The sequence below is a fragment of the Pyrgilauda ruficollis genome, unplaced genomic scaffold, assembly GCF_017590135.1.
Source record: "Pyrgilauda ruficollis isolate IOZ18807 unplaced genomic scaffold, ASM1759013v1 scaffold6, whole genome shotgun sequence".
In the NCBI taxonomy this organism is placed as follows: Eukaryota; Metazoa; Chordata; class Aves; order Passeriformes; family Passeridae; genus Pyrgilauda; species Pyrgilauda ruficollis.
In genome coordinates this window covers 18,285,473-18,299,641 of record NW_024527710.1, presented here as the reverse complement: position 1 = coordinate 18,299,641, position 14,169 = coordinate 18,285,473, and the positions used below count along the sequence as shown (strand labels likewise).

Here is a 14,169-nt window from a genome sequence, read left to right as displayed (position 1 = left end):
TTAAACTTCATTCTAGAAGGGCAGGATTTGTTATTTGCTTTCGGCATTTCAGCTCTAGAGACAGGACAAGAGCACACACAAAGCTGGGTTAAAATATTCCAGGAGATAAAAATTGCATTTCTTACCGGACTTTTCCTCTAAAAGAAGGCAGAGAGAAAACAAAAAGAAGGAATGAGAAGGTGAGGGATTTTTTAATAAAGGAATCAAAGATTTGTGTCAGGTTAAAGACAAAGCAGAGGGACAGGAGTGCTCCAGCTTCACCCTCACGTGGGAGAGGGAGAATTTGGAAATGGAAAAATTGTGTCTGAGCCATTTTAGGGGAAGAATTCCATTGTTTTATCATGACAGGCCCTGCTAGCTATTCCCAGTCTGCTTCATTCCCAGTTAAGGCAGCAGAATTCCCAGTCCAGAGGGCTGGGAGTGACAGTGACTGCAGACACAGCACCTGGCACAGGTGCCCAGAGCAGCTGTGGCTGCCCCTGGATCCCTGGCAGTGCCCAGGGCCAGCCTGGAGCAGCCTGGGATAGGGGGAGGTGTCCCTGCCCATGGAATGGGATGGGATTTTGGGTCTCTCCCAGTCCAATCCATGGGATTTGTAATCTCCCTCCTAGCAGGGATGCAGATCCAGAGCAGGGCTTTGTGCCTGGTTTGGGAGAGAAGACAAGCCCGGGACAAGGGCAGGGAGCTGGCAGGGAATTCTGGAATTCCTGTGGGTGCCAGGTTCCTGCAGGCAGCTCCTGCCCGGGGCTCTGGTGCTTTCCTGGCCCGTGCCAGGATCCAGCTCCAGTGCCCAGCCCATCTGCTCCCTTGGCTGCTGGCTTTGGGATCCTCCTGCCAGCCTGGCAGGGGCTTTCCCTGAGCACATTCCACGGGAGGCTCTGGCTGCAGGGATCCCCTCCAGCCCAGCACCCAAATCCCTCAGCCCACCCCACACTGGGATCCTCCTCACCCCTCCCCAAACCCCCCAGCCTCGGCAGGAAAAACACCACGGGGAAGAGGAGACAAAAATCCTACTTGGTAAAATGCTCATTCCACGAGAACTCATTTTTCCTAATATTATTATTATCATCATCAATATTAAATTGTTCATTTTGAGGTTGGGTTTTCCCCTCCTTTTTTTGTGCTTCCCAAAGCATCCAACTGCCATTTCTAATCCTGGAATGCCAACAGACAAACTCCCTGCTTGGGAAGCAGAAACAAAGCACAGGGATTTTGTTTCACTTTGGCTTGGAGAGCCATTCACAATTCAGATCCAGGTTATTTATAAATCATGGAAAGCTTTGTCTGGGAAGTCACTTAAGCCCACACTAAAACCTCCCGAAAGCCCAGAATCCAATCTTTTTATGGCTGAACAGATTGTGATGAGCCAACAGGAATCTTAACAAGCCCTAGGAAAAGCAGAGGGGGATGGACTTTATGCCAGGATGGACTAAGGAAAAATGACCTTTCCTTCCAGGAACCTGGATTCACCTCCAGAGTGGGAAACATCCCTCAAATCCCATGGAAAACCCCACAGATGCTTTCCTTGGCTTGGGAGTCAGGGCAAACCCTGAATGATGATGACTGAAAATTCCCCTTGATTGAAATTCCCCTTTTTCCTCATTGAAAAATAAGGATAAGAGGGAAAAAAAAATACATTGTGATGTCTTCTATGAGCACAAAAGGGGATTTTTGTGACATTTTGAACTGGAAAGATCATTTCAATACATCTGAGCAACACCTGCAGCCACACCCCTGCAGACCAGACCCCAAAATAAGGACACCAAAGCCAAGTGGAACATCAGAGCTTGGGATGATCCCTGTGCACCACCACTGCCACAGTGCAGCTGGTTTGTAGCTGCCAGACAGATTTGGTCAAATCAGACCTCAAACTCCACCAGCTTAGAAGTAAAATGAGTCCCCAGACAAAGCAAGGGTGGGTTGGATTCAAACCAACCTCAGCCAACCCCATCTAATCCTAAATGCAAAAATACCACTGACTAAAGGCCTGGATGCTGCAGAGATCCCGACCCATCGGTTGTCCATAGGAATTTTGAATCCCCTATAAAAGGGGCTGCCATAATAAACTCTTGGCTGGACAACGAACTGCAACCTGCAAATGGAGCAGAGCTGATGAAAGTGAGCGCTCGTGCATTTTGGGACCATTTGGGTTCATCTTGGGGGCAGCCCTGGCTGGGCTCTTGTGCTGCCCAAGGTGGATCCATGGAGGAGATCCTTTGAATCAATCCCTGCTTTATTCTGGAGCTCTGCCCAGCCTCTGCTCCAGGGCAGCCTGCACAAGGCATCGATATGACCAAATTTATGTGGCAGCTACAAACCAGCTGCACTGTGACACCCACTGCCCTGGGGGCCGGGAAAGGAGTGGGGAAGGCCGGGGAAGGCCGGGGAAGGCCGGGGGGACTCACCACAGGGGATGGAGAAAGTGCAATGTTGCCTATGGAGGCCTTGAGCTCGTCCACGGTGGCCGCGCTGCGCAGGACGTCCTTGGCCTGCAGGGGCTTGATCTTGATGTTGAATTTCTTGTGCGCCTCCTCCTCCTCCTCCGACTCGCTGGAGGAGTAGAAGTGCTTTCCTTTGGTAGGTACAGCTCAGTTAAGGAATTTTCCTTCCTTGGTGTTCCAAGCTTGCTAGAGAGCTTGTTTCTTTTTGGTTTTTTTTTGGTTTTTTTTTTTTTTGGTCTCAAAATGGTGACCCCAAAAGAGGGGAGGAGATCCTGTGCTGGGCCTGTCGCTGCCGCATCCCGTGCTTTCCTTTGGTAGGTACAGCTCAGTTAAGGAATTTTCCTTCCTTGGTGTTCCAAGCTTGCTAGAGAGCTTGCTTCTCTTTGTTTTTGTTTTTTTTTTTGGTCTCGAAATGCTGACCCCAAAAGAGGGGAGGAGATCCTGTGCTGGGCCTGTCGCTGCTGCATCCCTGTGCAGCCAGAGCACGAGGAGCTGCTGTTCTCAGGGATAAATCCAGCTCAGGGGTTGGATTTATGAATCCATGTCTGGATTCCATGTCTGGATTTCATGGAATTGTTCAGGTTATGAGACAATCAGGTCCAGCCATCCCCCAGAGCTGCCCCATGTCCCCAAGTGCCACATCCACATGGATTTTAAATCCCTCCAAGGATGGAGGCTCCATAACTCCCCTGAGCAGTTGTTCCAATGCCTGACCAGTCTTTTCCATGAAGAAGTTTTTCCAATACCCAACCTAAACCTCCCCTGGAATTTGAGGCTCTTCCCCCTCCTCCTATCCCCTGTTCCCTGGGAGCAGAGCCCATCCACTCTCCTTGTCAAGAGCCAGAAGCTCCTCCCTGATCCTCCTTTTCTCCAGGATAATCACGGACATTTTGGTCTCCATGGAGCATCCCGTGGGATGTTCCCCCACTCCCCATTTCACAGCAGTGAATCAAAGACAATTCAAATGCCTCAGGTAATTCCCTCGGGAATTCAGCTTTATCTGTGGAGAGCCAGTTCCAAATGAAAATCCAAAGGTGAAAATAAATAATTATAATTAATTATAAATAATAACAACCACGAAATAAAAAGAGTCAGTGGCCTGCCTGTGAACCCCAGCTCCTGTTACAGGCTGTAAGCCAAGAGGCAAAGCCAAAACCAAAGGATATATCCTGGTTCCTCGGGTCGGATGCTGTATCCCTCCTCATCGAGCTCAGGTGAGTTCTGGATAGGGAACAAAAAAATAGAAATCCAGGAAGATGAGGAGTGTGAATTCCTGGAATGGTGGAGCAGCTCTTCCCTCCTGTGGGAAAGGATCTCCTGCACAGCCCAGCTTCTGGGGCCACACAGAGCCAAGGGCACCTCAAATTCCCTGATTAATTTTGCAGAAGGAAAAGTTTTAATCCCTGTTTAGAATTTAAAGTTTTCTCTGGCTAAACTGCAACATTCCCATGGGCCAGGAGAGAGCTCTCCAGAGCCACCTCATTCCTGGGAATTCTGGCTGACCTGCAGGTGTGGAACTGGGGTCTGGACAGAGCTGATTTCACCCAAAGAGCCCGAAATGAGTGTGGGAAGAGCCTGGGATCCCATGGGATGCAGCTGGGAGCAGGGAAGCTCCTGGGGGCACTTACGTATCTGTCCCAGTCGATCTCTGCATAAAATCCATTTGGGGCTCCGTTGGTTTTCTTCTGGAAAGGAAAATTCCCATGGTTCAAATGGAGGAAGCAGGAACACAGCACATCCCTTAGCAGGTGCTGCTGCTGTTATCCCACACCACGTCAGAAACCCAACAGCATTCCCCACCTCTGGGATTCTCCCATCCCAGAGAGGTGAAAGGAGGGGGGGGTTTAATATTCCTTAGGTGGACATCCAACATTCCTTAGGGAAAAGTGAGGAAAGGGCCACTTCTCCCTGTGCTGGGGACTTCCAGCCCTTGGGAAGCTCCCAACACCAGGAAATTTCTCAGGAAATATTTCCTGGGAGATTAAACCCCTTCCCCAAGAAAGGGCAATCCCAGGAAGGATTCAGATCCTGTTATCCCACATGCCAGGCATTGGGAATTCAGGATGGAGCAGTGGGAAGGGTCTGGGATGAGTCCATGCCATGAAACACCAACACACACAGGAACTGCTGCTTGGCATTGAGGGAATTCCGTTTGGAAGAGGCTCCAGGCATCCCTCACCTCTGGAACCCTTTCCTGCTTGGCTCTGGGCACCCAAACCCATCCCAAGTCCCACGGCCACCACGATTCTGGGCACCTAAATGGGACAATCCAGTTCCCTTGAACTTCCAGAGGGACCATTCCCATCCCAGCTCCCTCCAAGGGGGCTGCAGGATGCACTCCCTGATCCAGGGCTGGGTGCAGCCCCTCACCTCCACACCTCTGGGTGGAGCAGCTTCCTTGGAAGCTCAGCTGTGAAAGAAAATCTCCTCTGGGTTCTGTTCCGTGGGAATTCTGGGTGCTGTTCCAGGGGATTCCTGCTTTTCCCCCATCCTTTTGTATTTAGCCCCATTTCCATGGGCCTGGCTGACCCTAAAGGGATTTTCCTGCACTCTGGATTCCAAACCAAGGGGTGCTCCCTGTTTTCCACACCCCCATGGGAGCTGGGAGCCCAGCTCAGTTTTCCTTACCCCGTTTTTATTTCCTCCTTCCCGCGTGCCCTCGGGTTTGCTATTGGAAGTTGGATCATTGGGATGAGGGCTGGGCTGCTGCAAGGGTGGGGGTGGCAGAAAAAGGGTTAAAATATCTGCTCCTTGGCTGGGTTTTTTTGGGTTTTCTTTTTAACTGCGCAAAATTAAGTTTTAGGAACTAGGGAACACGAATTTGTCAGGAAAGGAAGGCTTAGCTGTGGCTCCACCAGGACTGAAGGTGGATGCTCCTGTGGGCTCTATTCAGCAGTCAGGATTTGCCTCCTGGCCACCCCAGTGGCTGCAAAAATTATGTGGAAAAGGGTCTGGAGGATGAAAAATTATATCAAATGTCTCCATCGCCAATCCCTCTGCCTCAAACACCTCCAGGATCTTCGTTTTGTCCCCTAAAAATTGCATTTCTGCATCCTTGGAGAGGACACCTGAGGTCCCTCTGCCCACACCTGGTGAGGAAAGCTGCCCATGGGATTTCTGCTGGAAGAGGGAACAGCCTGGGGATGTTCCCTGGATATTCACAGAACTAAAATTGGAAAAAACCTCCAGGTTCATCCAGCCCAAGCCGTGCCCCATCCCCACCTTGTCACCAAGTGCCGCATCCAGGTGTTCCCTGGACACCTCCAAACTCCACAAATTCTGTGGAGAAATTCCTCCTGACGTCCAACCTAAACCTGCTATTTGTTAATTTATCCAACCTAAACCAGGTCTTTATTGATTTATCCAGCCTAAACCTGCTATTTATTAATTTATCCCATCTAAACCTGCTATTTATTAATCTCTGCTGAATAGAGCCCTGAAGGCACTACCTTTACTTTCATCTCTATTTCCTAACAAGCAGCTTAAAAACACAAGGAGTGCCCAAAGCCAAGGATTTTGGGTCAGACTGGGGGGAAAATGAAAATTATTTCTTGCAAGGAGCAGTTTGGCCCCCAAATTTTTATCTTTTTAAAGATACCCCAGCACTGCTGTCCCTGCGGAGCCTCACAAGGAGCTCATCTTTATTTTGAGGTGAAATTCTAAAATCTGGATTTGCTGAAGAAATAAAGCCCAGTCTGAACCCAGAATAATTTTTATATCAAACACTGAAGGGGTCAGGGCCCATCTCCTACCCAGCTCCAGCAGGGACATTTCAGTCTAACACCAGGAATAAACGCAGCAATAATTGAAAAAAAAAACAAACAAACAAACAAAAAAAAAAACCCCACAACAAACCACAAACATTGTCATGTTTTCAGGTTAATATAGAAAATAAAAATAGAGGTTGGAAACAGCTGCTCTGGCAATGAACTCCTCAGGCAGCAAATCTGTCCCAAGCCAATTAGCAGGGGTGGAAATGAGGATGAGGAGCTGGGCTTAGCAGGACACCTGCTCCCTCTGCCCCTGGTGCTCCTCAGGCCTCCCCTGCTGGTATTTTTATAGGAAACCTGGAATTTACCTTTTTTTTACATGGATTTTTACATTTATTTTCTATATTAAACAGAAAACCTCTCACAAATGCTGATGGTGGTGGAAGGGGAGGTGACCCTGGGCAATACTCACGATGCCATCCCTGTCTGGTGACCCCCTGGAAAGAGCAGAAAAAGGAGCTGTGTTAGTGCCCAGACCACACCCAATTCACTCGTGGAAATTAATTTTTAAATTTTGAAATGAATTCATGGCAGCAAAAGCTCCTGTTTATGACATTATCAGCACATCTGAGTTACCTGCTCCTTGTGGAACACACACAAGGTCACAGAAATTTTTTCCCTCGTGTTATCAGCTGATAAATTTGAGGTTTATCAGGAAATGAAGTGCTGGGGCTGGCACTGTCCCAGCTGGCTCCTGCACCATCCCGCATCCCTGCCCCGTGTCCATCCTTGCAGGGGACAGGAATCCCATCTGGAGGAATTTCCAGGCTTTGATCCTGCCAGGAGGACAGACGCTTCTCTGCTGGGGGGATTGGGAGCTGCCGAGGCTCCCCGGGGACCCTAATCCCCAGCTGCCGATGGGATTTGGGATCGGGGCTGGGTCCCGCAGGCTCTGCAGGGGATGCCGGGCTTTGGGGAATGCAAATATCCATGGGATGCAGACGGGCTCCTCCGCCTCCCGCACATCCCGGGTTTCCTGCACCGCCAGGGAAGTGCCACCAGCTCACACCTGCCTCGGGATCCCTACCGGGAGCTCCCCGTTCACAGGGAATAGCGGCAGCCCGCAAAGTTCTCCCACTAATCCATGCTGCCTCCCTTCTCTCCTGTTTAGGCTCCATCTCTTTGCACAAGAGTCCCTGAAATCCTCTGGACGTGGCAAAAATCCCTTCTGCTGTTATGCTTCCCCCTCACTGCGTGATCCCCAGCACAGGGGTGTCACCTCCTGCTCCCATCCCGGCTGGAATTGCTGGGGAGACCCTTCCCACAGCAGCTCCAGCAGAGCCATTCCAGACCCATCAGCAGCTCCAGGGACCCCGGTGTCCTGGGAGGGTGGTGGCCGGGGGTGGCAGATGCCACCATCCCTGCCTTCTTCCACTCCATCCCTGCCTGTTCTCTCCCTCCTCTCCCAGCTCCATCGCTGCCTCCTCTCCCGGTTCCATTCTCCTGCCTTCTCTCCCTCTCCATCCCCTGCCTTCCCTCCCGGTTCCATCCCCTCCCTCCTCTCCCGCTTCCATCTCCCCGTCCTCTCCCGCTTCCATCCCCTGCCTCCTCTCCCGGTTCTTCCATCCCCTGCCTTCCCTCCCGGTTCCATCCCTCGCACCTCTCCCGGTTCTTCCATCCCCTCCCTCCTCTCCCGCTCCATCCCCGCTGCCGGCGGGGATCTGGAGAGCGCCCAAAGCCCCTGGGGCCGTGCCCGCGCCGTGACCCCGCCGTGTTAATCACTGCTGCTGCTAATTGCAGCGCCCTCGGGGCGGCCTCTCCGCGCCCTCCCCAGCGGCCGGGATCCCTCCCGGGCCTGCCGCAGCTCCCAGCCCACCGGGAGCAGCGGGATGGGATGGGAATAGGGATGGGAATAGGGATGGGATGGATCTCAGCCCTGGATAAGGCAGCCCAGCCCCGGCTCCAGCGATTTTCCAAGGGGAGGAGATGCAGAGCAGCCTCACTCCCGCCCACCGGGATAAATGATGGATGAAATGAACTCGCTCCCAGCCGGAGCTCCCGGCTGTCCCACGGCTCGCTGGGTGGATGCCACCATCCCTGGGGACGGCAGGATGGCACCTCGGGGCCGCACGTTCCTCTCTTGGGATGTGCTCCGTGTGTCCCCTGTTCTTGGCAGTGGGAAAAGCCCGGCAGAGATGCCAGTGCCACCAGGGTCACCTGGCCAAGCCTGTGTCCCTCGGCATGGGAAACCTCCAAGCAGCTCCCACCAGGACATAAAACAGCTCAGGGGAATGAATCTGAATGGAATAAAAGGAAAAACCTCGGAGTTTCTGCTGACCATGAAACCTGAGCAGAGCTACAGGAGGGGACTCCCTGCTGCCTGTCCCCTGTCCCCTGCTGTCCCCAGGGACTCCCTGCTGCCTGTCCCCAGAACCTGCTGGCACAGGCTCCTTGGCCACAGCACTTGGGGACATCCACCCCAAAGCCACAGCGGTGGTGGCTGAGAATCATGGAATTGTTGGGGTTGGAAAAGCCCTCTGAGGTCATCAAACCCAACCATTCCCAGCACTGCCAAGGTCATCTCGTGTCCCCAGGTGCCACATCCACAGGGATTTTAAATCCCTCCAGGCATGGGGACTCCTGGGCAGCTGTGCCAGGGCTGGAGGACCTTTCCAGGAGGAATATTCCCAAAAATGCACCCTGAGCTCCCCTGGCCCAGCCTGGGGCCGTTCCCTCTGCTCCTGTCCCTGTTCCTGGAGCAGAGCCCGACCCCCCGGCTGTCCCCTCCTGGCAGGAGCTGTGCAGAGCCACAAGGGCCCCCTGAGCCTCCTGTGCTCCAGGCTGAGCCCCTTCCCAGCTCCTCAGGGATTCTCCAGCCCCTTCCCAGCTCCCTCAGCCTCTCCTGGGGCTCTCCCAGCTCCCCAGATCCATCCACTATTCCAGATCCTTCCCAGCTCCAATACAAGCAGCAACCTAAAACAATCTTTTCAAAATGCTGTAGATGGAAAACATAAAGGAACCCAACATCCTTCACTTCAGCTGGAGCTGTTGGAGAAATCTCTCTGGAAGCATCCCTGCTCCAGCCAGAAGTTGTCTCCAGGGAGTGTGGGATGGTTCAGGGGGCAGAAATGGGGAGCAGGGTTCAGTCCATCACTGTCCCTGCTGCTCCCTGTGCTGAGGAGGGACGTGGTCCTCTCCCAGCTGGAGTTTTCCTGATGATCCTGCAAGACTTCTTCTGACCATCCAGCTGGAGTTCTCCTGATAATCCAGCTGGAGTTTTCCCTGATGATCCTGCTGGAGTTTTCCTGAAGATCCAGCTGGAGTTTTCCTGACCACCCAGCTGGAGCAGAGGGATTCCAAGCTGTTCCTGCAAACAGCAGCTGGTCTCTGACGAGCTCCTGACATTAGGCAGGCACAAGATTAAATAATTCTTTCCCTGCCAGATCTTTAATCATCGTTGGAGGCTCGAGATGGGGCTCTGAGTGCTCCTTGATTCTGGGATTCTGGGGTTCTCCGGGAATGACTAGGAGGGCATTGTCAAACCTCAGCAGGAAAAGCAGGAGCAATTTGATACCCAAACAAACCACATGGTTTGACCTCCCTTTGAGGGAAAAATTCCTCCACCCTGATCCCTCCTGGCCCAGCCTGGGGCCGTTCCCTCTGCTCCTGTCCCTGTTCCTGGAGCACAGCCCGACCCCCCGGCTGTCCCCTCCTGGCAGGAGCTGTGCAGAGCCACAAGGGCCCCCTGAGCCTCCTGTGCTCCAGGCTGAGCCCCTTCCCAGCTCCTCAGGGATTCTCCAGCCCCTTCCCAGCTCCCTCAGCCTCTCCTGGGGCTCTAGCCCAGGCTCAACCCTCACCCACAGCACCCCCCACCAGATGTGGGAAGAATCCAGATGTTTTCTGGGAAGTGAGAACCCTGCTCTGCACCAGCCCCTGCACCTTCCCCAGCCACCAAACCCTGCACAAACACCTCTGTAAATTCAATTTACATCTCTAACCAGCTCTAAAGAGCAGAGAGGGATCTGCTCCAGCTCCAAGTCCTCCTTTTCCACCCGTCCCCAAAAATCCCAAGAGCTCCCAGCAGCTCCCAGGAAATCCCACGTTTGCTGCATGTGCAGGGAACAGCTGGAATGCGTCTGCCATAAAACTCCATCCAAAGACAACAAGGGCCCGGGATGCCCCGAATTCCTGCTCAAAGCCCATGAAGGTCTCACAGCTCTGATCACTCACGTGGAATCAGTGTCCTTTTCTTTCTTGCGTATGCCAAAGGCCTTCCTGGTGCGCTTTTTCAGTCCTGGGGGAGGAACACAGAGGAAAAGGAATTATTCATGTACCCCCAATAAATCCCCCTCAAGGCTCCTCAGTCCCTCCCTGGCTGCAGCCCACAAATGAGGCGAGAAAAGGGAAGAGCCAAGGGATCAGAGACCCAGCTTTAGGGGACTGCCAGGGGGGTGTGGGGACATTTCTTTCTGCCATTTATTTGTTCATTTGACACTAATTAACTCCCTCCCAGTGTGTGGGACCGAGTTATTTCCCACTTAATATTCCACACTCAATATTTATTTCCCAGTTAATATTTATTACAGTTATTATTTCCCACTCAATAGTTGTTTCACAGTTATTATTTCCCAGGTAATCGTTTCACAGTCAATACTTCCCAGTTAATATTTCCCAGTCAATATTTGTCTTGTAGTTATTATTTCCCAGTTAATATTTCCCAGTCAATATTTGTCTTGCAGTTATTATTTCCCAGCAAATATTTATTGCACAGTTAATATTTCCCAGTCATTATTTCCCACTCAATATTTGTTTCACAGTAATTATTTTCCAGTTAATATTTCCCACTCCATATTTTTTGAGTTATTCCCCAGTTAATATTTATTTCCCAGTTAATATTATTTTTTACATTTAATATTTTTCATAGTTAATTATTTCCTAGTCAATATTTCCTACCTAATGTTTTTTTTTTTCAAGTCAATATTTCCCACTCAATATTTGGTTTGCAGTTATTATTTCCCAGCTAATATTTATTTCACAGTTAATATTTCCCACTCACTCTTTGTTTTCCAGTCAGTACTTCCCACTCATCATTTGTTTCCCGCTCAATATTTCCCAGTTAATATTTGTTTCCCAGTTAATATTTCCCAGCTATTATTCCCAATATTTTTCTTAATGACTCCATCCTTTCCCGTGCTGCTTCTGGGCACTGCTGAAAGGAGGAAAAACCCTCCTGGGTGTTAAAACCCAGTTTAAACCTGAGCTTGACTGTGCTCAGCACTGGTTTTTATCTGCTCAGTGCCTGGCATCAAGGATTCCAGAGCCAGCTGGGGAATCCTGGAATTCCAGAGCTCCAGGAGCAGCAGCCCCACCACAGCCCTTGGAGAGCAGTGGCTTCCTCCAAGCTTTTCCCTCTTTTTGCAGAATTCCAGGATGGTTTGGGATTCCAGGGGATTTTAGAGCTCACCCTGCTCCCCACGGGCAGGGACATCTTCCCCCATGCCAGGTTTTCCAGCCTGTGGGATTCCACAAAACCAGCTGAGCCCCGCAGGCTCATCCCGCCGCATTCCTGGCTCTGCTTTCCCAAATCCATCCTTTTCCCTCCCCACCAAGGCTCAGGTGAGGAACATTCCCATTAATCTCCCCGGGAGAATCCTCCTCCCCCGAGCCCCGGGCAGACCCAGGGGGGCTGAGCTGCTGCTTGGTCTCCTCTGGAGCAGAACCCCAAAAGTGGCAGGGATGTGCTCGGGAGCTGGGCTGTGTAACAGCTCCATCTGCTCGGGGCGCCGCGAGCTCCAGGGGAGCGGGGAAAACCAGGAATCTTTGGGAAAGGAGAAGCAAAGGGAGCTCTGCCTTTGGAGGGGGTGCTGAGAGGAACCCCACAAACCCCCGTGAGAGCCCCCACAGGGGGACACAGCTGGGGGACAATCCCAGGGCTGGCATCTCCCTGCAGCTCCTGAGCCCCTGGAGCAGGAGAATTCCCCATCCCGAGGAGCAGGGCTGGGCTCAGGTTGGGATCTGCTCCTCCAGTCCCCTGCCAGCAGCTTTCGGGGCTGAAGCTCCCCAAAACCTGTCCTGGCAGGACTCAGCCTTACAAAAAGTAACAAAAAAACCCCTCGTCCATAAAGGTGCCAGCCCCGAGCCGCGGGAATTCCACGGGGAATTCTCTGGGCTGGAGGCGCCAGGGCTGCCAGAACAGAGCCAGGCTGAGCCTGATCTCACCTCGGCCACAAAAACCTCTCCAAACCCAGCATCAGCCACCTCCAAACCCCTTTTTTTCCTGCTATCCGTAAGAATTCCACAATTTTAAAACTCTATTTTAAAACTCTGGAATTTTCCGCTTTATTCTTAAGGACCAACATCATTTTCTGCACCAAAACCTGAATTCTAGGAGCAAACCAACCCCATTCCCCCAAACCCAGCCCTTCACCCTCCACCCCCAGCTTGCCGCTGACCCCTAAATATTGATTTTTTTTTAAATTTAAATTTAAGTTTTAAATATTGAGGGAGGTCCCTGGAGGGAAAATGATTCACTTGGGAACATGGAGCTCGTGAGGAAAACACCTCTCAGAGAGTGGGTGCTCTTTGTGATGATTAAAGTAGAAAAAAAAATTGCTTGAAGTGAATTCTACTTCATCTGTGCACAAAGATAAAATTTATCTGTGACAGACTCAGGAGCAGGGAAAGAAGGAGAGGAGGGGAAAAATGAAATAATCACTCTTAGGATGGATTTTTCTTTGGTTTGGGTGTGGGGGGTGTTTCAGAGCTGGATTTGAGCAGCCTCAAATAATTTTTTTTGTGTAGGAAAAGCTGATTTTCATTTATAAAGCTCACATTTTTATAGTTTTTAAAGACTTTGTGTTTGACTCAAACTGGCTGTAATTTTTTTGCTGCTTGTCCTATTTGGTCAGAAGGTGCTTGTGTGTGAGTGTGCAAGACTTTTTTTAATAGGTGTTTACATTATTTTTTGTGGATTCTTATGGGATGGATCTTTTGTTATGACAGGTGTAACTTATTTTTCTTGGCAAGGTTATGTTGTTATGTAAACTGATTCTCATTCTTTAGATTCTTTCTTATGGGAATTAGCTAACTGCACTGAGCTAAACCACAATTTCATAAGGCCTTTCTTTTATATTATTTTTGTAGGTATTTAATGTAATGTAAATAAATTATAAACATATAATTGTATAATAATATAATATATATAAAACATATATTTATATTATATATATATTAAAATGTAAATAAATTTTGCCTAAAAATAATTAATTATTTGTAGGTAACATCACCCTGCTGTAAAATTGAATTTACTTGTCCTTTGCTTTGCCCAGCATACTCAAACCTCCAAATTCCTCCCAAATTCCTTGGAAGAGCCCAGAACCGTGGGAACCTCAGGGGAGAACAACCCTCAGCACAGCAAAACAAAGCTCCTGAAATCCTCAGGTATTCCCAGTGGGAAAAGTCACACAGTAAATTCAATTCTGAGGCAGGGTAGTGCTACATACAAATAAAAATATTATAAAAGAAAAATAGAAAATTGTGCTTGAGGCCTGCTGCTCCAGCTAAGTGCAGTTAGCTAATTCCCATAAGAAAGAATCTAAGGAATGAGTTTGCACAACAACCTGTTCTTGCCAAGAAAAATAAGTTACACCTGTCATAACAAAATAACAAACAACGTTAATAAACAGTAACTCCAGCCCATAAGAAGCCACCAAAAATAATGCAAACACCCATAAAAAGAGTCTGGCACATGCACACACAAGCACCTTGTAACCAACAGGATAAATGGCAAAAAAATTACAGCCAATTCGAGTCAAACACAAAACCTTTAAAAATGACAGAAATACAAGCTTTATAAATAAAAATTCGCTTTTCCTCCATGAAAAACCTGCAGCAGGGAAAACCCTACAGGCCCTAAACCCACATCCCAGCTTAAATCCTCATCCCAGCTTTGGGGCTCTGCAGGTCACCCCAGAGCCTGGACACAGCCAGGAGATTTGGGTCTAAATTTGGGTCTAAAT

General features: G+C 50.1%; 1 protein-coding gene across 1 annotated transcript in view; it reads right to left on the bottom strand.

The window, feature by feature from the left end:
* SGIP1 (SH3GL interacting endocytic adaptor 1) overlaps nucleotides 1-11,649 on the bottom strand; it is a 35,016-nt gene extending 23,367 nt beyond the window's left edge. Inside the window, exons 1-8 of the mRNA XM_041483214.1 lie at nucleotides 11,616-11,649; nucleotides 10,382-10,445; nucleotides 6,624-6,648; nucleotides 5,070-5,147; nucleotides 4,070-4,126; nucleotides 3,608-3,662; nucleotides 2,406-2,581; nucleotides 126-137 (exon numbers count right to left, since the gene is read on the bottom strand). Coding sequence (XP_041339148.1) covers nucleotides 126-137; nucleotides 2,406-2,581; nucleotides 3,608-3,662; nucleotides 4,070-4,126; nucleotides 5,070-5,147; nucleotides 6,624-6,648; nucleotides 10,382-10,445; nucleotides 11,616-11,649 — 501 coding nt within the window. The remainder of the gene's footprint in view (nucleotides 1-125; nucleotides 138-2,405; nucleotides 2,582-3,607; nucleotides 3,663-4,069; nucleotides 4,127-5,069; nucleotides 5,148-6,623; nucleotides 6,649-10,381; nucleotides 10,446-11,615) is intronic.
* Between the last annotated feature and the right edge of the window lie 2,520 nt (nucleotides 11,650-14,169).